The 25297-nt window shown below is 45.8% G+C and overlaps 2 protein-coding genes across 2 annotated transcripts in view; both read left to right on the top strand.

Moving 5' to 3' along the window:
- On the top strand, window positions 1–21013 carry SPTLC2 (serine palmitoyltransferase long chain base subunit 2). Its single transcript, XM_072428411.1, has 12 exons — window positions 1–228; window positions 7261–7443; window positions 7979–8133; window positions 8499–8647; window positions 9494–9618; window positions 9696–9789; window positions 9980–10085; window positions 10198–10417; window positions 11141–11267; window positions 19103–19238; window positions 19423–19552; window positions 20009–21013. The coding sequence occupies exons 1-12, from the start codon at window positions 40–42 to the stop codon at window positions 20126–20128; spliced, it is 1734 nt and encodes a 577-aa protein (XP_072284512.1). The 5' UTR covers window positions 1–39; the 3' UTR covers window positions 20129–21013.
- A 1523-nt stretch (window positions 21014–22536) lies between these two features.
- The window catches only part of ISM2 (isthmin 2), a 3725-nt gene continuing 964 nt past the window's right edge, over window positions 22537–25297 (top strand). The window contains exons 1-4 of the mRNA XM_072428422.1: window positions 22537–22929; window positions 24338–24481; window positions 24649–24931; window positions 25039–25221. Of these exons, the coding sequence (XP_072284523.1) occupies window positions 22837–22929; window positions 24338–24481; window positions 24649–24931; window positions 25039–25221 (703 nt within the window). The 5' untranslated portion in view covers window positions 22537–22836. The remainder of the gene's footprint in view (window positions 22930–24337; window positions 24482–24648; window positions 24932–25038; window positions 25222–25297) is intronic.

Here is a 25297-nt window from a genome sequence, read left to right as displayed (position 1 = left end):
GTTCTGCGATTGGTGGAGGTGTCGGCGCTGAGTTCCGGTATGGGGGCAGCTGGGCGTGGCGGTGCTGACAGGAGCGGAGACAGGACGGTGATGCCGCGGTGTAACACTGTAGAGGGCCCCGGGGGCCATAACACCTACAAGGCGGCCATGAACGGCACCTACAAGAGTGAACACGGTGGGCTAAAGAACGGATTCGTTAGGAGCGGAGCACTGTTCGAGGAGGAGAAGGTGAGACCGGCACCCGTTGGTGTACAGACAGCCCCTCCCCCATACATACCCCCTTCCTCTACTATGTGCCTCATAGATATTATTTATGGAAAGTAGATTTGAACCCTCATACCCCACCATATACCTGTATACCCTTCATACAGCCCCCTAAATAAGTATACTCCCCTCCTATCAATATACCTTACCATACCCCCCCCCGCACACACACACATGCACACACTTATCTGTATACCCCTTAATCTACCCACATATATCAATGTACCCCATCAGACATTCTCTCTATCCTTTTATGTTTATATATATATATAATGAATGACTGACTAAACTAACTTGTAAATCAATGACCCCCCCCCCCAGGCTTCACAGTGAATGATGGGTTTGCTGCTTTTTTGGAGGTTGCAGCTTTTTCTTTCAGGTTGATATCAATCCTATGCTTCTATTGCCTATAGCAACCAACTTACTTGTCACAGCAGATGAAATTCTTCTGTGGTTTTCATATATCTTCATTATCTATCTTCAAATCTACCCCAGTGGGGTATTTATAAACTTCAGTCTCTGTATATACAAGTGTTTTATGGCCGAAGTGTGATCTGTGTGCAGATTTCAGTGGAGCAGCAATGTGTTTATAATGTACGGGAACTTATATCAGCCAATCAGAAATCAGCTGCAAACATTCCCAGGAAGGAGTTCAGTGATAGGACCCTCAGGTGACCCTGGGGCATGCCGTTCATACACAAAATGATGGCAGACTGACACCTGGTGGCTTTTTATTTGTTATCAGGTTCGATGTGTATGTGTACAGCACTGCATATTATGTTGGCACTATACAAGTACTATTTATTAATAATAATATGAAACTTATGGTTCTGCCATTAGATGTTATCGCTATCTGTTCTCTTTCAGAAGCTGTGTAAACCTCCTCTTATTGGGGGGGGAGGGGGTCATGGACCCCCAGTGTGCACCCTGACTTTTGGCAGTGCACAATGTTGTGGATTCAGCCGGATCCAGCCCCTCCTATTGGATACATTCCTGATTCACATGTGTCACTGATTAGGGGATGTCTATCCCAGCAAGAAGATGTCATGGCTGCACTATGTATCCACCCTGACATTTTTATTCCACACTATGAACACCCTGCACCCATCTCTGGGCATTGCGTTCCTGCTGTGTGCAGGCAGGGGCATTGTATGGTCCAGGCACCTTTTGGTCCGCTCCCTGGAGGTATCTGAAGATTCCAGGTCACACATGGGGTCTTCCATCATGGCACCTTCTGGTCTTCTTCCTGGGGGTCACAAATGGGGTCCTCTTTCTGGAGTTATCTGAGGGTTCCAGGCAGGGGGTCACACATGGGGTTGTCTCTTCTGGCATCTCCCAGTTCACATCTGCGCTGGATTTTTAGTCCCCAGCATTGAGCCTTTTTCAGTAATGAAGTCTGGAATGTTTCACCTGGGTGAGGGATTATATGAAACCTCTCCTCCCTCCCTAACACCAAACTTCATGTTCAGTATCTGCTTGGTCTGTGAGCCAGGCTAGATGCAGATGGGGAAAGTTTGCACTTCCTGTAGGAGGTTCAGTCCCAGGCATTCACCTTCGGAGGGGCCTGAGACCCAGCAGTCCACCTATAACTAATATTTCAGCTTCAGATAAGTTGCATCATTCTCCGGTGTTCAATCCTCTAACAGCTTTTATAATAGATTGGAGGAGTCTTTCCTATTCCCTGGCAGGCCCTGTCCTTTATAGGAGCAGTCACATGACTGACCACGGAAAGTGTAGTCCCCTCCGCAGCCAGACATTGTGCATAGGGTCAGTCCCGTGATTTCATGTCACAAGCTTGTTTCTGCAGCCATGCTACAGGCAGATGTTCATGAGATACCAAAACAGCACCCTGACCTCCTGCAGCCTCTTCTACTCTACAACACCAACATTAGCCAGAGAGCAGAATTCACAGATGAGACATATAAAGAGGACCTGTCTTCGCTTCCAGTTTCCCCCCCCTGTGTAGCATAAAGAGTGAGGTAACTTTGCCTGCAGCAGTTGGTTCTGCAGTGCCGCTCACCTGGTCTATATCCAGGTGATGTGACAGATGTCAACTTTCAGCTGACCTTTTACCTCTAGAGCTGTCAATGAATTAAAGCAGATTTGTTTGGTTCAGTAGGCTGCAGGAAGGGTGCACACTGAGGGCTGTTTGGGGATCCCCCATCCATCCCATCCCTATTCACAGGGTGATGCTTTTACCTCTGTACAATCTGCACGGTCCATGGTAGCTCCTTCCTGACGTGTTAATAGTCAGCCTCTGTGCAGTGATTTGTATTGTGCAGAGCTCACAGAGAAGTTGTCCTTGTATCTTTAACATTACAATTCATGAGGTGCCACACGGCACCACCATTAGTGTGAAATGTCCATCATTTTAACCGTGAAGGATGGAAATGTTTTTCCTGTACAGAGAAGCAATGAATACCTTTCCGAATGATTGACCTGCTCCAGCAGCTCCATCATCTACCCCACCTTTCTTCTTGCACCTGGAAGACTTCTAGTTTGCTCCATTTAGTCTGCATCATAAACTTTTTTTTTTTTTTTTGCTGCTTTTACATTTTATCGTTATTCCCTATGTGAGTTGTCACTCCAGAACAGGATGTACCTAAACAGGGAACCTAAAGGCAGGATCACCCAGGAAAATTTTAATAAAAACTGCAGTTTTGCAAAAACTGCAAATAAATTAAACCAACCTTTGAGATTTTAGTAATTGGAACAACGTCTACCTTAAGACACAATAACTCTGGAATTTAATCTGTCAAGTTTTCATCTTCCAGTATACTTGGACGGTCTCATGAGGTATTCTTTACAAATCATTTGATATAAGATGGATGATAGATGCGAGTAATGACACATAGGTTATATTTGTATTGGGTCTGGAAAAACCTAAAGGTGACCATAAAAGGGTCGAAGTCCACTATGATCGGCAGTCTGGCTGCAATATGACCCACTTTTGTAGGTAATTTGTGTCCCTCTCCTTCATAGAGAAGGCCGGGCATTGTCTGTGGTGTTTATGGATATTGTATGCTGTACAGGTGCAGCCCAGACTGGTGTGGCGCTTTATAGGGCATTGTGGACATTGCACACTGGTATTATATAATAAATATCAATAAATATATATATATATACCTGGGTGTTCAGTCACCAAAATTACACGGAAAGGCAAATTCCACACATTGGTCTCCACAGACTGCAGGGACCGTGCCAGGGACAATCCTGGCTACACCTCATGGGTCAATCTGCAGCCTCAGCACTATTGACTTGCTGGGGCCCGGCAAACAGTAAAAGATCCAAAATCATCACCGCTTTGCAATTTCTCAGCCTTGCGTGGCATAAAGGGTTAGAGACATTCCAGAGCCGGTGGGAGGTTTGAATGAGCCTCATGCTGGTCACATGTCCTGTGTCCGAAGCCTCCGATGGTAGCAGTCCTGTACCATGGCCAGGGAGAGGAGTGTAATGATGAGGAAAGACAAGGAGGTTCTTTGTTGCTTGTGATAGGAAGACAATGGGTAAAGACCGGGTCATGTCATTTATCATATCTGGATATGTATGTGCAGTGATAATGATGGTGACCTTGGTTCCCTCCTGCTGTCAAAGTTCCTCATCATTGTTTAATAACAACCAATTTTGATGGTCGAAAGGAGGACCGAAGGTGACTGCTACAGAAGAAGTTGAAGAAAATTTGCATGCATTGCTGCCGTTTATCTAGAACTGGCAAGGTTTATTCAAGGCAAACTTACCACAGTTTGCGACAAGTAAAATGACACTAAACTTCAAATTCTGTCCCCTAGACGTAAGGGTGAATAGGCCCACAGTGTCGGAGAATTGTGCTAGGACAGTGTGTGTGTTTGGGCGGCGAGGTGGTAAATATAAGGATTGTTCAGTGTGTGCCAGTTTATGAATCGGGATGTGATGGTTTCACCTGGTGCACCCAGCACCATCCATCACAGACATTTCCAAGAAAAGATTTCTGTGTCCCGGTCTCTTGTTATGCAGAAAGTGTGGATGGGGATAATCCTGGGAAGTATTTGGGTGAAAGGTGACATTTCATAAAGATTAGGGGTAAACTGTTTGTTCCCCTGCTTAGGGGAAGAGATTTAAAAGAATTACATGTATTGAGGATTAAATGGGGCGGTTGACATTCAAACATGAATACTTCTCTCTGCACCCCCCTTGTGTGCTCTCTTCTGTATGAGTCAGTTGGAAGGAGTTGGTCCCATTCCAGAGTATTATCATAGAAACGGATCTGGGTCCTCTGGCAGCCTCTCCCTCTCACACACCTGTTCCTGGCCGTGTTCCACATATTTCATGCCTTCATGATTCACATAGTTACCTCTGTGTCTTCTCTGCCCGATAATCTGATTACTGCACAGAACAGGAGCTGTATACGGTTATTGTCCTCGGCAGAGAAGAATTTGCAGTATTCTGAATGCGCTTCTCTGTGTATAGGAAATGTGCAGAGCAATGAGTTTTCCTGCATATTACTGAGACTCGGAGAATGCAAAAATGTAAACTCCATGAATCCCACAGTAATGTACTCCCTGATATCTCCCTCCTACTTCCTTCCTCCTCTCCCTGTACTCTACACTTTCCCTCTCCTTACACTCCCTGCTTTCCATCTCCATACATTCCTTGCTTTCCCCTATTTTCTTCCTTTCTCCTTGTTGTTGTTGTCTATTCTAGCATTGTTTTTCTTTCAGTTTTCTGGGTGCTTCAGAAAAGTTTTCTTACAAACTTTTCTTTCAAAGCAGTAACTGAACGCAGGAAATTATAAAAATCGGCCAATGAGCACAAGAATCGCCCAACCGTAGCCTTTTCCACTGATCTACGGACGACAAATGATCGTAATGAAAGTGAAGGGGAGGGGTGCCACTTTGTTGTTCTGCGCCTTCCCTCTCCATAGAGAAGAATGGTGCTGTATGTACAGTGCTCATTCATGCATCATGCAGTCATTTGTCATTGGAAAGGAATGTGAAATATCCTTTCCAGCGACAATTATTGTACATGTGTACCCAGCCATAGACTCGCCTTTCCTCCACCTGCAGATATTAGATAGAAATCTAGATTTATGACCAACCTTGTCTGAGAATAAAGAATGATGGATAGCAGGTCTACCAAGCATTGTCTGGACAGGTTGTGTTTTCTGGTATGTGGCCCATTTTTTATACCTGGTGAGATCCATTAGTCTGTTGGATTTTTCTGGTTGCTATACAGTGTTAGACCCAGGCATTTTTTTTAAGATGGGTGGGAAGAAACTGTGTGTGGCAGCCCCTGTATTGTGACCCAACTCTTCAATAACCACCCAAAAACATTTATTGAAAAGTGCCGGGGTGGTGCGCCTAGAGCTAGGTCTAAAAGGAGCAAAGCCTGCGCTATGGTTGTAGTAATATTGGACTTTGTTCCTTCCAGGTGGCTGATGCCTTCTTCTAGGTTAAGGAATCTGTAAATGGATACAAAACTGCCTTACAGACCACAAGTCATCAATTCCAAATCTCCTCCTGACATATTTCTAACTGTTAACGCTGTAATTCGTCTCTCCCCTCAAGCACCTTGTCTTAGCCTCACCTTCGATTGTGCCCTCTCATTTACCCCTCATATTCTGAACATTTCCAAGTGCACAACATCTCCAAAATCTGCCCCTACCTGTCCCCAGAGACCACCAAACTCCTTGTACATGCTCTTATCATTTCTCGTCTGGACTACTGTAACCTCCTCCTCTCTGGTATTCCACTAAACCAACTCTCTCCTCTACAATTTATTGTGAATGATGCAGCCAGACTTATCTATCCTTCCCACCTACCTACCCCATACACAGCCTTCCTACCCCTCCTCTTCTGCTGCATCTCTTTGTAATTCTCTTCATTGGCTTCCATTTCACCTTTCAAATTTCAAATTTAAGCTCCTGTGCTTTGCCTTCAAATCCCTCCACAGTTCTTGTCTCACTTACCATTCTGATCCGATAGAAAAATAGCCGCTCTCTTTATTTCTGGATTGACCTCCTAATGACTTCCTCACTCATAACCTCATTACACGCATGGCTCCAAGACTTTTCTAAAGATGTCCCGACTCTGTGGAATGGTCTTTTTGGTCCTGTTCAGTTGCTTCTACTTTCTGCTCATTAAAAAAAAAAAAAAATAAAACCTCACCTACCCGTCTTCTTCTGTCTTTTAAAACCCTACTACTTCCCACCTTTCCAAATCTCCCCTCCTAATGTGTGATACTGCCCCATCCCCTAGATTGTAAGCTCTTCTGGGCAGGATCCTCCCCCCCTCCTGTGTCATTATTTGTATCTGTCTTCTACCCCTATATAATGTACAGCGCTGCGTGGGTATATATGTGGGTGTTATATAAATCCTAATAACAATATTATTAATTACAGATCCATACTCTGAGTGGTGTACAGATAATGTTGGTGTAGTTCAGTGCTGGGGACATTGAAATGGCAGAAGTCTCTGATGGAATATGGGTTTCATTCTGTGGTGCATACACATCAGATGACTGAGCAGCTGCATTGAAAATGAGTGTTCGGTGTAAATATATTTAACATACAGGGGTAGGAACTTTGCTCGCATTTTAAATCTTGTATTTAATGAATGATTAACCTAAAACCAGCACAATGATACTCCCTCAGGAATGGGACAATGCAGCTGCTCCAATATTAACCAGCAGAAGTTCTAGGAAAGTTCTGTGTGTGAGGAGGAACTGGATGTGTACTTTTTATTCAAGAGAATTCCCACTGTATGCTGCATATGTGCCATGTGCTGTAGTGCCTTCCTCCTTCTGGTGCCATCTGTGGTGGTGCCCCCCCCTCCTTCAAATGTCATCCACTGCATTGTATCCTGTGCTGGTGGCTGACATATACCAAACATTCTAAATCTGATATTTCCCATGCCATGTCTTATACTATGACACAATGTTTAACTTTTGCACCCCTAGCATTCGTGAAATACTGGGATTTTTTTTTCATTGGCTGACGTTTTGTTTTCTTCTTTCCAATAGTTTTACAATGGCGGATTATACAAGCGACCATTCCATGAAGCCTTTGAGGAGACCCCCATGTTGGTTGCCGTCCTCACATACATGGGGTATGGGATCCTGACATTGTTCGGGTACATGAGAGATTTCATGAGAGACTGGAAGATTGAGAAGTGCCACAATGCCACCGAGCGTGAGGAGCAGAAAGTAAGATTATTTCATATGTGTATCAGTTACTTCCTGTACATGAAGATGTCATGTCTTGTCAGCTCTGCCATACAGTGTACTGCCCTACGGAGAGCTGCAATTTTTTACCTCTGTATTGGCACTTATGCTCATCCTCTGGCCTGGATAATTGAGCCCTTGGGCTAGAAAACATATGAAGATCAACCATAACCTAACCCAAGGAGTTCTAGGTCTGGCTCAGAATGACAACTAGTATTTCAAAGACTGCTTTTATATTGCGGATTGGGGGTTCCACTGATTTTTCCCTTTACCACCTTGTAGTGGGATTTAGTTTAATTCTAAGCTGGTGGTAGGGGATCTGGTTTCTGGGCAGCTTCCGTCAGTGCCTTTAGATCTGATCAGAATTCACCCCCCTACTGTACTCTGTGCTGATATCATTGCGCCTTGGTTATTAATAATGGATATTTTACTGCTGATTACTAGGGTTGGATAGTGTATAGAGGGGGTAAATTCCCAGGTTTTGACTCTGCATCACATGACCTGTTTTACCTCATAGGATTTTGTGCCGCTGTACCAGGACTTTGAGAATTTCTACACGCGGAATCTATATATGAGGATCCGAGACAATTGGAACCGGCCGGTGTGCAGCGTTCCTGGCGAGCGGGTTGATATTATGGAAAGATTCACCGATGATTACAACTGGACCTTCAAGTAAGAACAGCCCTACAAATGGAATGGAATGGAACGAAACCCGGAAGGGGAGCAGATTGTATAGTTCAGGGGAATTTATTATGGCTTTAGGTCCATGTAACTGATTTGACCAGGAGAGTCATGGAGAGTAGATTTTTCTCTGTATGGTTTCAGGATTATTTTGTGGCAGTTTGCTTTGACCTCAAGGGGCCCAGGCATAAATAGAAAACTTGCAGTTCTTTGAGTGTGATCCTGCTGTGTAAACTTCTGGTTGTGATGCCGCCCATCTTTATATCTGAGCAGAACTACTACTGTCTAGATTCTGTGCAGGGGTTCCTCACCTCAACATTGCGATTAACTGACTTTTTTCATTCCTTGTTTTACAGATTTTCAGGGCGGGTGATAAAAGGTGTGATGAATATGGGGTCCTATAACTACTTGGGCTTTGCACAAAATCATGGCGTGTGTGCCGACTCTTCATCCAGTGTACTGCATGAGTATGGAGCAGGCGTGTGCAGTACCCGGCAGGAAATGGGTGAGTGCCCAAAAAAGCATCAATCAGAAAATGGCAGCCAAAACTTCTTATAATTTCAAGTGGCCATAACTACTCTGCCACCCTTCCCTTCAGAAGGTGGTTCCTGGTCTTGACATCTTTTTAGATACTCAGAAGTTGTGTGAGAATCCTCAGATGAAAGCGGTCTTGTGACCCCGGTGGCAGGTTGCATATTTGTCTCCCCCTATAGACCAGAATATATATTTCATGGAATCTACTATACAGTTGTATTATTATTATTACACAGTATTTATAAAGCGCCGACATATTACGCAGCACTTTTCAAAGTCTATAGTCATAATCACTAACTGTTCCTCAAAGGGGCTCACAATCCAATGTCCCATATGTCTTTAATATAGTCTAAGGTCAATTTTTGGAGGAAGCCAATTTACCTAACTGCATGTTTTTGCAATGTGGGGGTAAACCGGAGTACCCAGAGGAAACCCATGCAAGCACTGGGAGAACCTGCAGACTCTAGCAAATGGTGTCCTGGTAGGGATTGGAACCTGGGACCTAGCGCTGCAAACCTCTGAGACCCTTTATACCTAATACGATGTGATCATTCTTCATCCAGAAGAGGAAGTTTTATTAGGATGCTTTCTCCCCAACCTATCTATATGCAGCACGCTTTTCAAACTCCTAATTTCTAGTTAGAGTTTTTAAAATTTAGCAGAAATGGTAAAATATGGTGCCTGCATTTACCAGGATTAGTCCTCCCTCAGCGTTTGATTTTGCAGGGACCTCGTTTTGATTTGGACCTCTTTCTTGTAACTTAAAATGGTACTTTCTGGTGTTCTGACTCATGGTACCTCTGATAAATCTCTGCAGGTAATCTGGATAAACATGAAGAGTTGGAACGCCTGGTTGCTCGCTTCCTTGGAGTGGAGGCTGCTTTGGCATATGGAATGGGGTTTGCTACAAACTCTATGAATATTCCAGCACTGGTTGGAAAGGTGAGTATCCAAGGCTGCATTCTGTATTCTGTTCTGTGTGAACATTCATCTTATTTTTCCTTACCATCATTTTTCAGGGTTGTCTGATTCTTAGTGATGAGCTGAACCACGCCTCGCTGGTCCTGGGTGCCCGTCTCTCCGGAGCCACAATACGCATCTTCAAGCACAATAGTAAGTGCAGCAAGCTTTAGTCAGAGGATAGATTCTCCTTTTATAGGGATTAATGATATAATTTTCATAGGCTGTGACTGAAATCACTGGGGGTGTTTGAGCATCTCCTCTCCTAGTGCAGTCCAGAGATTAATGCAGACAGTGAAGTCCTCCTATGCATTCCAAAAAACCATTGTGTTCTGTTATCTAGACATGCAGAGCCTGGAGAAGCTGCTCAGAGATGCCATTGTACAGGGCCAGCCTCGTACACACAGACCCTGGAAAAAGATTCTGATTGTGGTGGAAGGGATTTACAGGTGAGGGGGGGGGGGGTTGATAGTTATTGGATAGTTGATGATGTTTAAGTTTGCGGATGTTGAAATATGGGCATCCCTTATTGGGTTATTAACACAAGTTGAACTTTTTCAGCATGGAGGGATCCATTGTCCGTTTACCTGAAGTTATCGCCTTGAAGAAGAAATACAGAGCATACTTGTACCTGGATGAAGCGCACAGTATCGGTGCACTGGGACCAAATGGCAGAGGTGTTGTGGACTATTTTGGCCTGGACCCCCGAGATGTGGACATTATGATGGGAACATTCACCAAGAGCTTTGGTGGTGCAGGGGGCTACATTGGCGGCAGTAAGGTAAGACATAGATTGGACTCGTAGAAACTTTTCTGTTGTAAAATGTTGTCATGAAACATCGCTGCTTAAAGTGAAGTCAATGAATACAAAATGTTTCACTTTTCAGTTCAATTTAAAGCTCCGTATAACATGTAAAAACAATTCTTGCCTGCAGTAAATTCTGACATAGCCATACCTATATCAGCACGTTAGATATCCACTTTCAAAACCATGGTTGTTAATAGGAAGTTACTCCCCCTTCCTGTGCCATGTGGCCATTAGTATGGCATTGCCCTCTTTCTGGGAAGGCTTTTTATAAGACTTTGGAGGGTTCTGTGGGAATTTGCTCCCACTGGGGAGGTCAGGTACTGATGTTGGATCAGACCTTGCTCGCCATTCCAAAGATGTACAGTAGGGTTAAGATCAGGGCTCTGTCCAGAACTCTCGAGTAACTCCACACCAGACTGGTGACACCATGTTTTTAAGGAGCTGGCTTTGTACCCCGGTGGACAGTCATGGTGGGACAGAAAAGGGTCTTCGCCAAACTGTGACCATAAGGCTGGAAGAGCACAATTGTCTACAATGTCTTTGTATGATGCAGTAATGAGAATCCTTTAATCTGTATTGGATTTTACCTCCACAAGTGTATTGTTTGTGATGGTGAATACCCTTTTACTGTCTTGGAATTCTAAGCCTCATGGTTGGACAAACTAAGTTCTATACCTCTGTCTATCTACTTCACAGGTCCTCATCGACTACCTGCGGAAAAACTCACACAGCACTGCATATGCTACCTCGATGTCTCCGCCTGTGGCAGAGCAAATCATTACTGCTATGAAGTGCATCATGGGAGAAGATGGCAGCACTCTGGGTGAGTCTCCGTGATGAGAAAAATTTACCTGAAGACAAGGTCTACCCGAGCATCCTAAATACTTTGAGATTAGATAAAACCTCAAATCTCCTCAAGGCCTTTATCCCAAAAAGTGGGAACTATCAGAACATTTCACAAAAAATACATCACATTACAGTGCTCAACCCAGAAATTTTGTTAAGCTGGGTGCAAAGAAATCGAAGGCACGTGAAAGCACCTACCTAACCACTCACCCACCCAAAAACAGCCAGGTGGTTGCTGAAAAGTGCCAGGTGTTGGCCCGGGCAGAACACTGCATTAGCTCTGTGTTCTGTAAAACTGTGACTTTTCTCCATGATAATCATTGGAGGTTAGTGTAACTGTCGGCTTCACATGACCCCCTGCAGGCCTGTCATATGGCTCATTTCTTCATGATTCTGGTTGCAGTTTAGTGTATGTAATGGTAGCATGTTTGCAGTGTGGTTTGTCTTGTTAATCCTGTGCGTGGTGTGGAACGGGAGCACCAAGTCCCAGTATGTGTTCCCAGGGTAGTAGTGTACAGATCAGCCACTGGGGGGAGTTGTGCAGCCAGCAGTTGAAGGCTCGGTATTGTATACATAAACCAGTCCTTAGCATGAATATGTATGGAGGTAATGTGTCGTTTTGCATTACACGTTACAACAGTATACGTCTTTGTTCCAGTTTGCTGACTGTAGCATTCTTCTACCCTCTGTCTGTTTGTCTCAGTGGGCGCCGGGGTGGCACTGGACGCTGCATGTAGCCTGTCTGCTATGTAAATGTTCAGATATTATGTCTAACATATGTCAGTGAGGATCCCTGCCTTAATGTCTGCATGAATAGGTGTTTTCTATATGTCATTTGGTAATATATTCACACTGCTAGCCTGGGACAGTGCAGCCAATTATGTCTTGTAATCACCATCTGCAGTGGCCTCTTTGCTGCCTTGTGTGTCCCAAACCATGTCCCAGAGTGACTACATGGCACAGTACATTGATTGTCCACTATCATTAAGGCGAGGTGATGGTTGGAGTACAATGTCATTGCGTGTGTTCTGCTAATAACTATTTCAGGGTCTTGCCTGTCATAGATGGTTGCCACTGGTGATCCAGTTAGTTAAAGTTTATGCTGCCCAGACATCAAATGATGTCCCAGATACCCCAATCTACAGGTTGCTTGCCAGAGGGATTTGGAACTGTTGTTGCCATCTGCTAGGCATGTACTAGACCTATACTGTGTACTAATCACTAGAACTTTCTACAGTCTCCCTTCATCTGGGCTCTTCCAACTTGATAGAGGCAAAGCATTTCTTCATGTCAGTGTTATTACTATTAGTCACTGTATTTATACAGAGCCACCATGTTAAGCAGCACTTTACAAAGTCCATAGTCATGTCAATAGCTGTCCCTCAAAGGAGCTCACAATGTAATGTCCTTATCTGTCATATGTCATTACCTCAGTCTAAGGTGAATTTCATGGGGAAGCCAGTAAACCTAACGGCATGTTTGTGGAATGTGGGAGGGAACCGGAGTACCGGGAGGAAATCTATGCAAACATGGCGAGAACCTGCAAACTCCATGCAGGTAATGTCCTGGCTGAGATTGAAACCTGGGACCCAGTGCTGCGAAGGCCGGATTGCTAACCACTCAGGACCATGCTCCCCACAAATGCCAAGTTTGGTAAAGATAGAGGTGATGCAAGCACAGAATGAGGAGAATTTCTTGCACTTTGAGTCTTCAGCAGTGTGAACCCCAAATCTCACTATAAATCTGGTGAGGCTAACAGAAGCAGCAAAGCTTTAGATGATCCTAGACTGTAAGCTCTTCGGGACAGGGTCTTCTTCTCTTGTGTCACTGTCTGCCATTTGCAACCCCTATTTAATGTACAGCACTGTGTAATATGCTGCCGCTATATAAATCCTGTTTAATATTAATTTTTCCTACATATGAATCTGTGAGGCTAAAGATCTGTATTGCCTAGGCACAGGAAACATTTTGCTTTTCCTGTTGATCTAGATGGTGAATTTAAGTTGTGAAAGGTGTACCAAGCCGAGAGCTGAGTGGTGATCTATATGTGGCAAATATTCATTAGTAGAAACTGTGTGCAGTTTATGGTGTCTGTACATTATTTCCTAGTGACTGGGGGAAGGAACCTCAACCCAAAGAAACACACCCACCTAAAAGAATAAATCTGGTTGTGATAGCTGCCATTACTGACAAGAATCTGGCGACTAGATCTTTGTATCCTTGTTCTCAGCTCCATATCTAACAGGAGCTCTCACTCTGCATGCTGGATTTTTGTAAAGAAAGCAGATACAATTATTAATTACCAGGATTTATATAGCACTAACATGTTACTCAGCGCTGTACATGAAATTGGAGTATTAAGTGACCGTGACCCAGGAGGAGGAGTGGACCCTGCCCAGAAGAGCTTACAATCTAGGAGGTAGGGGAAGTACAATAAAACAGGTGAAGGCACCGTCGGAGGTTTTGGAGCCACACAGAGGATGTTTGATCCCAGGCAAACATTTGTAGCACTGAGTACTGTATGAAAATGAGCTGGGCTGGGATTACACCTTTTATGATTTTGGCCCTTTGTGTGACCTCTGGTCTCCTGGGATCAGGTCCCAGGACATAGATCTGTCTGACTCCACAAACAACAAGAGGCTCTACTTACACTTCTAAGGCTGTGGGGTGGAGCGAGTAATCCGCTCCTTATCCAGCAACCCTCCCCTCCTGCTTTGTCCCATTGTATATCATCTTTATGTATACAGAGCAAACGCACATTAATCCAGAGCGATGGGGTCTGGGGGCAAACCTCTTGGAAGCAATGCTAGTTTCAGGGCATGGTGACACCCCACATCACCTGAGAGATGGGAACAATGGGGAGACACGTTTGTCTTCTAACAGGTTCACTTTATTATACAATCATGACAGGATTGTAAGGTGATTTGTCTGTATGTGCAGTGTGACCAGGCCACTTCAATGTGTAGGAATCTGATTGTTGCAAAGATATTTCAAGGATCAAACATCACTAATCAGAAGACTGTAAACTCTTTTATGGTTATTATTATTATTAAACAGGATTTATATAGTGCCAACATATTAAGCAGCGCTGTACATTAAATAGGGGTTGCAAATGACACAGGAACATAAGAAGACCCTGCCCTGAAGAGCTTACAATCTAGGATGTGGGAGAAGTGATACACAATAGGCAGGGAGAATGTTCCTCCATGTCCCAGAGGATAGCCCTCTAGTAGGGTATGTAGTTCCAGGAAGAGGGGCACATAAGTGCAAAAGCAAATCTCATAAACTCTGAAGGTGACTATATCCGTGACTGTTTTCAAAACTCCTCACTTTGTGCCTGACCTGAAGAGCTTGCACTCTGACAGTAATCATGTGGGGAGCACAGTGAGCCTTTTGACCTGTGAATCGTCTGTTTTTGGTCTAATAAAAGCTGATGTGTATTGTGATTGTGTGATTGCAGGGCTGAGTCTCTGTGTGGCTCTGCATTGTGCAGATAAGGTTGGTTTGTACAGGTGGGTGCTGCCCATAGGACCCTCCATTGAGCTGCACTTCGCAGCCCCTGCTTGTCATTCATTAACTTATTGTGTCTTTGCTGGTCACAATTTGATCCATGAGATTGATAAGTGCAACATATTGCTTCACACAAAACATTTCAGCAGTTCTAAATTCTGCAGAGCAATTTGTGGTAATGCAGTGATTGTGTTGTTTGGAGGTCATCTGTACTGTTCCCCCAGTCAGAACCGATGATCATTTTTAGTTTTGCACCTCAGCCTGGTGGTTGACCTGGCTATTGAATATTGGGAGATTGGATCCTCTGTGTTGGAACAAGATATTGGCTGGTTGGAATATTTTCTTACAGTGCCCTCCCCAGCCCCTTTTATCGGGGTGCAGCACCCGGCACTTTTTAGTAACCACCTGGCTGTTTTTAAGTGAATACTAAAGGGTTTGGTCACAATACAGGGCTGCCATCCACCTACAGCTTCTTCCCACCCAGCTTAAAAAAAATCTGGGTTTAACACTTAGTACCTGCCCTGGGATAGAGCAGGAATTTTGTATTGCCGATTGGCACTTAGATTCATTGCTGAATATGAGAGGATTCCTCTCATATGTATCTGATCGTTCCCTGGCCTGAAAGCTGACCTTCCATGTGACTCTTCAGTCAATCAGAATGTTGATTTATGAGAGCAGCAAATGTTTATCTTCCAGGGACAGTCTTGTCCTCCCTGAGGTGTGAACTGGTAAATGTACTGAATTGTCTGCCCCCCCAGGGGTGTGAAACTTTCACAGCCTAAACATCCCACCTTGTGTGTACCATACACAGTCATTACACATAATGTGATGTGATATCGCCTTCACAGCTGTAGCATTGTACTTTTTACTTGTTACATAGTCAGGTTGAAAAAAGACATAAGTCCATCAAGTTCAATCAATAATGAAAAAAACATATCCCAGATAAAAACCCGATAGACATAGTTGATTCAGAGGAAGGCAAAAAATAACACGGGTACAATTTGCTCCAACAGGGGGGAAACAAATCCTTCTTGATTCCCTGAGGCAATCGAATGTTCCCAGGATCAGCAGTCTCTGTTATCTTTACTTTAAAGCTTTAATCCCCAGTTATATTCTGTGCTTCTAGAAATTATCCAGCTTTTTCTATAAAACTTGCTGAAACTACTTCCTAAGGGAGTCGATTCCACATTCACACACCTTTCAGTGAAGAATCCCTTCCTTATCTGTAGCTTAAATTTTCTTTTCCTCCAGGCGCAAAAAGCGCTCCTATTGTTCTTTGTGAATAATTGGGAAGGAAGTTCTCTATATGGACCATTTATATATTTATACAGGGTGATCATATCCCCCCTTATACGTCTCTTCTCAAGGGAGAATAGATTCAGTTCAGCTAATCTTTCCCCATAGCTGAGCTCCTCTATTCCTTTTATTAGTTTAGTTGCCCTTCTCTGCACTCTCTCCAATTCCACAATATCCCAAAACTGGGCTGCATATTCCAGATGTGGTCTGACCAATGCTTTGTACAGGAGCAGGATTATGTCTCCATCTCTGCAGTCTATTCCTCTTTTAATACAAGAGTTTGGTTCCTTCTCATATTCTGAGGTTCTGCAGGAATGCCATCTATAGTTCACACAGCCAGGTCTCCCACTGATCCCCAAGGTCCTCAGAGAGTTGTTGGATTCAGAGAAGGAGAGGGGCACCTAAATTACTTCACTGACAGACATGGTAGCACCTACAATGACAGTGGCTGGAGAAAATTGGAGGATGAATGATGCGTGAATGACATTCAGCAGTCCTGTCCATGTATGCCATCATTCTGCCACAACTGCTACCCTTGATGGGTAAATTTACCCATTTTTTTTTATTGAGTTTCATTACCCAGTTTGGAGTGTTCTAGAAAACTCCTCCTAAAGATGAGACTGATGTGTATGAACCCATAGTGTGCAAAGGGTGCCGGTGGAAGCTGATGGTGTATTAGAGGGGACAGCAACTGGATGTGAGCAGAGTTTGATGATCGGTGTCTGGGGGGGAGAAATTCCTAGCTGGGTGATTTATACTCCTTGGAGCCGCCATGTTCCCCAGGGAGAGAGGATTCCACTCAGCCAGGAATTGTAAACATTGTCCACATCAAAGAGGAAAGTGGAGACTTGTTAGAGGGGCCACTCACCATCCTTCAGCATCTGGATGTGATAAAGAAGGGCCCTGGCCTGCTCCACATCAAGAGCATGGCTCAGGCCCAGCCCTTAACCCTTTCCCAGAATACAGCCCACGTTTTATGTGTGGTGTGCATATCTGTCCAATCCATGTATGGGATCATCTGTTACAGATTGTATGTGGAGGGGGGGGGGGGGGGTATATGTAGGATATTAATGGGACACTAATAATAATCACATGTGATAACGGGAAGTAAAAGTTCCTCTATTAGGGATATGTCGGCCAAATGTTGTGTGATTGCCATAAAACAATTTCAGCATCACCGAGGGAGAAATGTGTAGGGGTAGGGGCATTAAATGAAGAGGTGGGGAAGCATTGTTATCATATAAGGTGCCCAGTGTAGTGGGGGGCATTGTTCTCGTATAAGGTGCCCAGTGTGGTGAGGTGGGGGGGCATTGTTCTGTGTATGAGGACCCTGGTGGGGGACCTGGACCTGGACCTGTGTATATACACGGAAGGTGCCTGGTTTGGTTGGGGGTTACGTTAAGTGCACGGTATGCTAACAGCAAGGGGCGTTCTGCTTCTGTTTTCTGACTCTGGGATGGCAGGAATTATCCCTGACCCGTCACATCCTCTGATAATTGCCCTGGGGCAGACAGAGGGGCCTCTCTTCATGCAATTACAGGCCTGCAAGATCAGAGGAAGAAAAAAAATTGATTCCAGATTGTGTGGGGCCAGAAGAGCTGCACTATCTGTACAATTTCCCCCTCATTTCTCTGTTCTCAGAATGCATGAAAAGAATGAAATCCTAAAATCAAAATGCCGCCATTGATTGGCCTCCTGAAGTGGATGGACGCATGTGTGATCCAATCAACCTGTCCCACCATCATTCCCAGCCCCGTACATTAGGATAATTGCTCAGCAATGCTGATTTCTAAAGAAAGCAGAGAGGTCAGACTTGGCTTATTCTTCTCTCTGCATCAGAAGAAACAGTTGAGTCTGCTTGTCTTCTCTCTATACACACGCAAAGGTCCCTGCTAGCATTTTATTAGCTGATAGAAACGGTGGAAATAAAGAATATTCACCCGGGGGTCATGTGATGTGTGATGTTGTTCTTGCTGACATCACCAGCACGGTGAAGCACTCTGAGTGCAGCGATGATCCTCTTAGTGGGAGGATAGACTTCCACCTTTTATTGCCCTATACAATTGTCCTCTGGTGATTCTAGGTGGGGGAGGAGGTGGCATTACCTGTGCCCCTTTACGTGTCATCCTTGTCCTCACTACACAAACACAGTGCTTGACACCTACTTTGGAGCGGATCAGACACCCAAAATATAAATTCATGGGCGCACTTCATGATTTTATGTTGTGTAGTCACCGTACAGAGGCGGCCGCATCCCTTCCAGTGTATGGATGAGAGGCTGGATATTGAGGATACCTGTGTAGCCATGCGTCCTCTCGCATATATTGCGCTTTCCTTATTACAGCTGCGCCCGCTGTGAGGTGACATGACCTCTGCCCGCACGTCGTGGGGTGACGCTGTGACGCAATTCCCGGTGACCTCTGGCCTTTCTAATAGGATTACCAATTAATCGCTGGTAAATCCGATTTACGCTTTCCTGAACTGACAGTTTAGATCAAGAGGGATTTCCCTGTGCCAGTAGTTTATGGCTGTTTTGGGGTTGAAACAACAGATATGTAACAGATGATGCATTCCTATTATTAAACTTAATTTATTAAACTTTAAAATTAAATTAATAAACAGTATTTATATAGCACCAACATAATATGCAGCGCTGTACAATAAACAGCAAATGACAGATAGAGACCGTGACTCAGGAGGAGGAGAGGACCCTGCCCAGAAGAGATTACAATCAGAAAATATAAAATATTGGGTGGGGGGTGTCATGTCATCTTGAGGTCTGAACAAGGAGTGCACCCTGTCTTTGGAAGGCAGGAAGTCAGTGTTGTGTAGGAGAATATTGTCCTCCAGCTGGATATCCTGCACAATATTTGTCATTCATTAATCTCTATAGATTCAGCTGGCCTTGTGCTGCAAATGTCTCCTGGAAATAAATCTGCCCCTGGGGTATTTGGAGTCTCTCTCTGCCCCACCATAGCTTTTCATCCTCTCTCTTTTTGCATGCAGGTCGGCAGCGCGTGGAGCAATTGGCTGAGAACACGCGATATTTCAGACGCCGTTTGACCGAGATGGGATTCATCATTTATGGCAACAGCGACTCCCCGGTGGTCCCGTTGATGCTTTATATGCCGGCCAAGATTGGGTGAGTGTGGGGTTTGTTGTGTGACAGGACAGCGGTATCAGCGGGCCTTTACTCTTAGTGAATGAAGCGGTGCAGGGTTAGGCAAGACTGTGATACGACCCCTCCACATGAGAGATTATCAGCTCCCTGGATCTGGACTGGTGACCCCGCTGGGTATTACAGCTTTCCTGTATTTTCTCTGCAGGGCATTTGGCCGGGAGATGCTGAAGAGGAATATTGGTGTGGTGGTTGTGGGTTTTCCTGCCACCCCCATCATCGAGTCCAGAGCACGCTTCTGTGTGTCAGCTGCGCATACCAAGGAGATGTTGGACCTGGTGAGTCTTTTCTGCCCTGCTATCTTCCTGTTGAGGATAGAGGTGGTTGCTATTTCCAAGCACCTCTGTGTGTCTAGGGCCAATCTGCCATTAGTTAGGACAGTAATTTTGGGGCCCTCACTGACCATCACAATAGGGGCCCCAGATGTTTCCAGTTCTAATAAGGCTGAAAGGAAATATGAAGTCACTGCTGATTTTTGGATCTGTTTCCTGCATGTCATTCCGATCCCATTCAGTACCAACCTGCAGCATGTGTGCAGATCAGGAGACTTTACTTGCTACATGCTTGTCACCTCTGTGGCATCTTTCTTGCTTCATAACCTTTTCTGCAGGGAGGGAGATAATATGGTGTTCCCTCCATCCTTGTCTTTAGTGCATTCTACCCCTGCACTCCTCGCTTTCCTCCTCCTGCACCCTTGTTCCTTGTATTCTAAGCCCTGTTTTGTGTCTCCACAGGCCCTGACCAAGATCAGTGAGGTTGGAGACCTCCTGCAGCTTAAGTACTCCCGCCACCACTTTGTGCCTCTCCTGGACCGGCCCTTTGATGAGACCACGTACGAGGAGACGGAAGATTGATGCGCACAGGGTGGGCTCTAGGACCCTCAGTGCCGGGAGTGATGAGCCACGTTGGCCCTTTGGCGGGGTGGAATTTTTGTTCCTTTTATATATATATTATATGTGTTTTTTTGTTTTTTTGTTTTTTTTTCTTTTTATATATTATTTATTGGCATGAGGCTGGTGAAGACTGCGCAGTCTGAGGCTTCCCTGCACGGCTTGTCCAGGATCCGGCTTCACTCCGCCAAGGATTCGTTCCTGGGCAGCTCTTCACTTCATTTCTACTTCTTTTAAAGCATTCGTAATGTCGCCTCGAGTGGCCGGCACTGGTGGCGGGAAACAGCACAGGTGCTAATAAGGTGCTGTAGGAGCGGTCCAACAATGGTTGCTGCTGGCCCTGGAGAGGCTGGAGGTGTCGCTGTATTGTCGTCTACGTCTCCATGTCTCTTCCTGTGGGGACGGCCATCTCCTGTGGCGGGTGTTGCGGCCATTTATGTTGCCTCAGTCTGGCACTGGGGTGACACATTAATGGTGAACCGTTAACATTGATTCAGATCTGTGCTGACCGACCCTGAGGGTCCATGGCTGCACATTGGGACCAGAACACCGGGAGCAGAGTGCCCCCTCAGCCTGCCCTGTCACATGGCATCACATTCCTGGCACTGTGGGTGGAGACTCCCCTGGGAAAGCCTTAAACAAATTTGTTCTTTTTGGCATGACGCAAGGACGGACCGAAAGAACAGACTGAGATTGTCCAATGTTGTCTTTTATTCGGAGTTTCTACAAACCCCAAACGATTCTTATTGGTCAACAAACTCGGGATCCTCCAATAGCAAGTGACGTCTCCGCTTCGGGGGTTGGGAGGGGTTTGTCGGCTGCTAATAAATAAAAACACATTTATTTTCACCTTGGCTCCGCCTACTCACTGCAGGAAAAATCTGGGACCACCGTGCAGCTCCCTGACCCTGGGGTCACCTCACTTTGGCTCTGACCCCTGACAACCTACCTCCAGCTGCAGGGAGGTGCACAGAGAACGGTCTACCTGGGAAGTGGGGGGGTGTGCTCCTAAAGTTTAAAAAAGGACAAGAACTGTAAGAGTTGTCAGACAGGACTGTGAGACAGAGCAGTGTAAATGTCAGGAATGGGTAAATCAACTCCCCTCACTCTGTGTCATGTGAGGAGCCTTGGGGTAGCTGATTGGTTACTGCTTACGATTAGTGAAATCCCTTTAGTCATCTGTGTCCCCCCCATATACATTGGTACCCTTTTGATGGGGTCACTACCATCCCCAGCATAAGTAATAACCCTACAGATGGAGCACAGTGCTGCAGATAGATTGAGATAATCTGCCCAGGCCTCCTCAATAGTGGCCAGAAAAATGGAAACTCCATTGTAACATTCATCTGCTCCTACCTGTAAGTGTCTCTCTGATGTGTGGAGGAGCCACTGATCCCCTTTCACCTACAAGCATGGCGGACCTGCATGTGTGTATGAGGTACGCTAAGACCTGTGGGAGGTTCTAAAAAAACATGGCCCCTCCACTGTGTGTTGTTGACAGTAGTCGGTGAGTGCTACAAAGGGTCATGTGCTCTCCATCAATGATTTTCCTGTTCTGAATGCTTCTTGTTGATCCTGCCAAGCATATTGTGACCTGATAACTTCCTGCCTAGCCCACCTTTTAGGGCCCCAGATGGGTTCTGTCACTTGGTGACAACACTACTCCTCCAGAGATGCAGTGTGATGGGTGTTGTCATCCTAGGACATATCTTTGGCCGGGGTCTCATGACATTTATGTCCTCTGCTTCAGGATCCGGCCGTTGATTTTCCTGTTTTGTATTTGTTCAGTGTTGGCTCTGCCCCTAGCGTGGGCATCTGGCACAGCCCATTGAGGATGAAGGTGATTGGTTGTATCCATAAAAATCGGTAGGATAGGAATCAGCATAGCACATATTGCTGGGCTCCTAAGACCATGTGGCATCCTGCCCTATGGCAGCCTGGGGCCCCATCCAACATATCTACACTGCTCCTAGTATGAGGATAAACCAATAATAATTCTCCAATCACTATAATTGGCATTGTGAGGAGTCGGGGTGAGTGGGGAGGGAATCCTCCATGATGGGCTTTGTAGTCCCTCCACTAGTCACATAGTGTAAAGTTTGTCAGAGACCTAGCAACACATGGGTGGAGCTTACATATATAAGGAGCTGACAGGGTGGTCCCTGTATGCAGGGGCGGGGCTTACACAGTAATCCCTGAATATTTAGGGAGGCTCTTCAGGTAAAGGAGCCCAGCCAGCCATTACACCTAATGCTGACCACCAGCCATAAGTTATTCTCAGCAGCGGATTGGTTGTGAACAGTGCAGTTGCTTGGAACTCCACCCCTGAGGAGTGATCTGGGCGGATCTTCGCTGGTGGTCACAGAGGTGTCTGAGGATAATCTACCCTTACAAGTAGCTCCGCCCAATATAAGAACGGGGGGTTGGGGGGTCTGCTAACTTATACCACAACTTCATACAAAACTTTTATCCCATCCGGTGCTGTTAGTAGGGAGAGACTGCGGTCCAGGTGTCACAGAACAGCGCGAGGTGCTACCTGTCCAGGCACCGCGAGCCCCAAGACACGTGACCGCCCCGTTCATCCTGACCCCGCCCATGACCGTGGCGTCATCACCTTGTCCCCGCCCCGCCCGCTGAGATGGGCGCAGAGTGACCCGGCCGGGTGAACAGTAATGTGGGGCGACATTCTCATCCTTCTCCTCCTCCTCGGCTGCCGACTGGAGATCCCACTGGGGGCCCCTTCCTCCCGCCAGGGACCCCACCAGGTGAGCATTGCGATCACTATACACATCGGTGATCATTCCGGGGGAGGACGGGGACAGAAAGAAGGAAAAGTGAGTGAGGGGGAAAACCAAAGGGGTGATGATGGGGATTATGATGAAGATGGTGGGGGTGATGGTTTTATTAATGGTGACAGAGGTGGTGAGGATGGTAACAGCACTGAGGATAATGTGTTGATGATTATGGTGGTAGTGATGATGGTGGTGGGGTGATGATGATGGTAGTAGTAATGATGATGGTGGTAGTGATGAGGATGATGATTATTATTATTATTATTATTAATATTATTATTAATAAACAGGATTTATATAGCGCCAACATATTATGCAGCGCTGTACATTAAATAGGGGTTGGAAATGACAGACTAATACAGACAGTGATACAGGAGGAGGGGAGGACCCTGCCCCGAAGAGCTTACAATCTAGGAGGTGGGGGAAGTCTCACACAATAGGAGGGAGATATGTAATGGTGGGAAGTAGTGATGGTTTCAAAAGACAGAAGAAGCCGGGTAGGCAAGTTTGAATAAATGGGTTTTGAGCGCTCTTTTAAAAGAGCAGAAAGTAGGAGCAAGCCGAATAGGACGAGGAAGATCATTCCAGAGAGTTGAATCATGATTATGATGATGGTAGGAGTAGTGGTGATGGTAGGGTAATGATGATGATGATGGTAGTAGTAGTGATGATGGTGGTGGGGTAATGATGATGGTGGTGGGGGGTGATGATGATGGTAGTAGTGATGATGATGGTGTTGGCGGGGGTAATGATGATGGTGGTGGTGGTGGTGGGTGATGATGATGATGATAGTGATGGTTTTGATAATGGTGACAGAGGTGGTAAGGACGGTAAAAGAACTGAGAAGGGTGGTAGTGATAATGATGGGGGTGATGATGATAGTGGTAATGATAATGATGGGGGTGATGATGATGATAGTGGTAATGATAATGATGGGGGTGATGATGATCATAGTGGTAGTGATAATGATGGGGGTGATGATGATGATGATAGTGGTAGTGATAATGATGGGGGTGATGATGATGGTAGTGATGGTTTTGGTTATGGTGAGGATGGTAGTAGCACTGTGGATGATGTGTTGATGATGAGGGTGGTAGTGGAGGTGATGATGAGGATGGTGGGGGTGATGGTGGTAGTGATGATAATGCGGATGATGATGGTGGAGGTAATAATGAGGATAGTGGAGGTGATAGCGGTAGGTAGGTGGCTGTCAGATTAGATTGTGAGCTCCTACTGTAGGTCGGGCACTTGGTGGCAGTAAGGGCGGAGCATCTGGTGGACTCCTGAGTTTAAATTGTTTGATCCCAATAAATGTGATCTCACAGCCAGGATCAGAGTGCAAGCTCTTGGGACGAGCACTGACTTTGCCCCTTCTGTACAGGACAGCCAGACGCCCGAGGTCACTGCGCATAGCCACCGACAGACAGACGGGACAGACGAAGGTCAGGAGGAGGCAGCACCGTTCACCCTGGACCTTCAGAGCCTGTCAGGGGCCAACCTGACCTCCGAGAACCCAAACATCCAGGTTAGACCCCAACACAGCACAATGGGGGTGGTGGGGAGGTCACCAAGTTGTAACCATAGCAACAACTGGACCCAACCAGATCATCAGTCCTGTATATTATATATGATTGGAATAATATATAATATGTGTCGGTGTTCCGGGTGATATTCGTGCTTGTTGCACTGCAGGTGACGATTGAGGTGGATCCGGCGTCCCAGGCGGAGGTGGAGTTGGATCTATCGGATACGCGGACAGATTGGACAGACTCTGATTGGGTGACTCATCACGAGCTCTTCTGGCCTCTCTTCTGGGAGTACAGCGATTTACCCAGTGGGGAAACCTCCACTCCGAGGGCTCCGGGCCCTGAGCCTGGGGGTGACTATTCCTCACAATATGAATGGGAGGATAATGTCCTGAGCGGGCGAGATCCCACCGGAGAGAACTGGATCTCTGAGGACAAATATCACTATGGTGAGTGCACAATGACCCCAGGGAGCACTATTAGTGTCACCCCAGTGCAGAACTATTGCTCCTCCCCCTTTAGGGTGATATGTGAACTCTGTGTCTTTGTTGGGCAGATTATGAGGAGGAGGGGTGGAGTTCTTGGTCGCCATGCAGCGCTTCCTGTGGCCACCCCACCCAGATACGGACTCGCTCCTGCGGATATTCCTGCACTGCCACCGAATCCCGCGTGTGTGACCTCCCGCCATGCCCAGGTGAGCCCAGTGACCCCACCCCATTCTATGCTCCACCCCTTATTTGTGACCCGGAATGTGACCGGCAGTGATGTCAGATAATAGGCCGGGCACGGGGGACCCTTTTATATTATAGTCATTT

Source organism: Pyxicephalus adspersus, chromosome 12, assembly GCF_032062135.1.
Source record: "Pyxicephalus adspersus chromosome 12, UCB_Pads_2.0, whole genome shotgun sequence".
Taxonomy (NCBI): Eukaryota; Metazoa; Chordata; class Amphibia; order Anura; family Pyxicephalidae; genus Pyxicephalus; species Pyxicephalus adspersus.
This window is presented reverse-complemented; position numbering and strand designations above follow the sequence as displayed.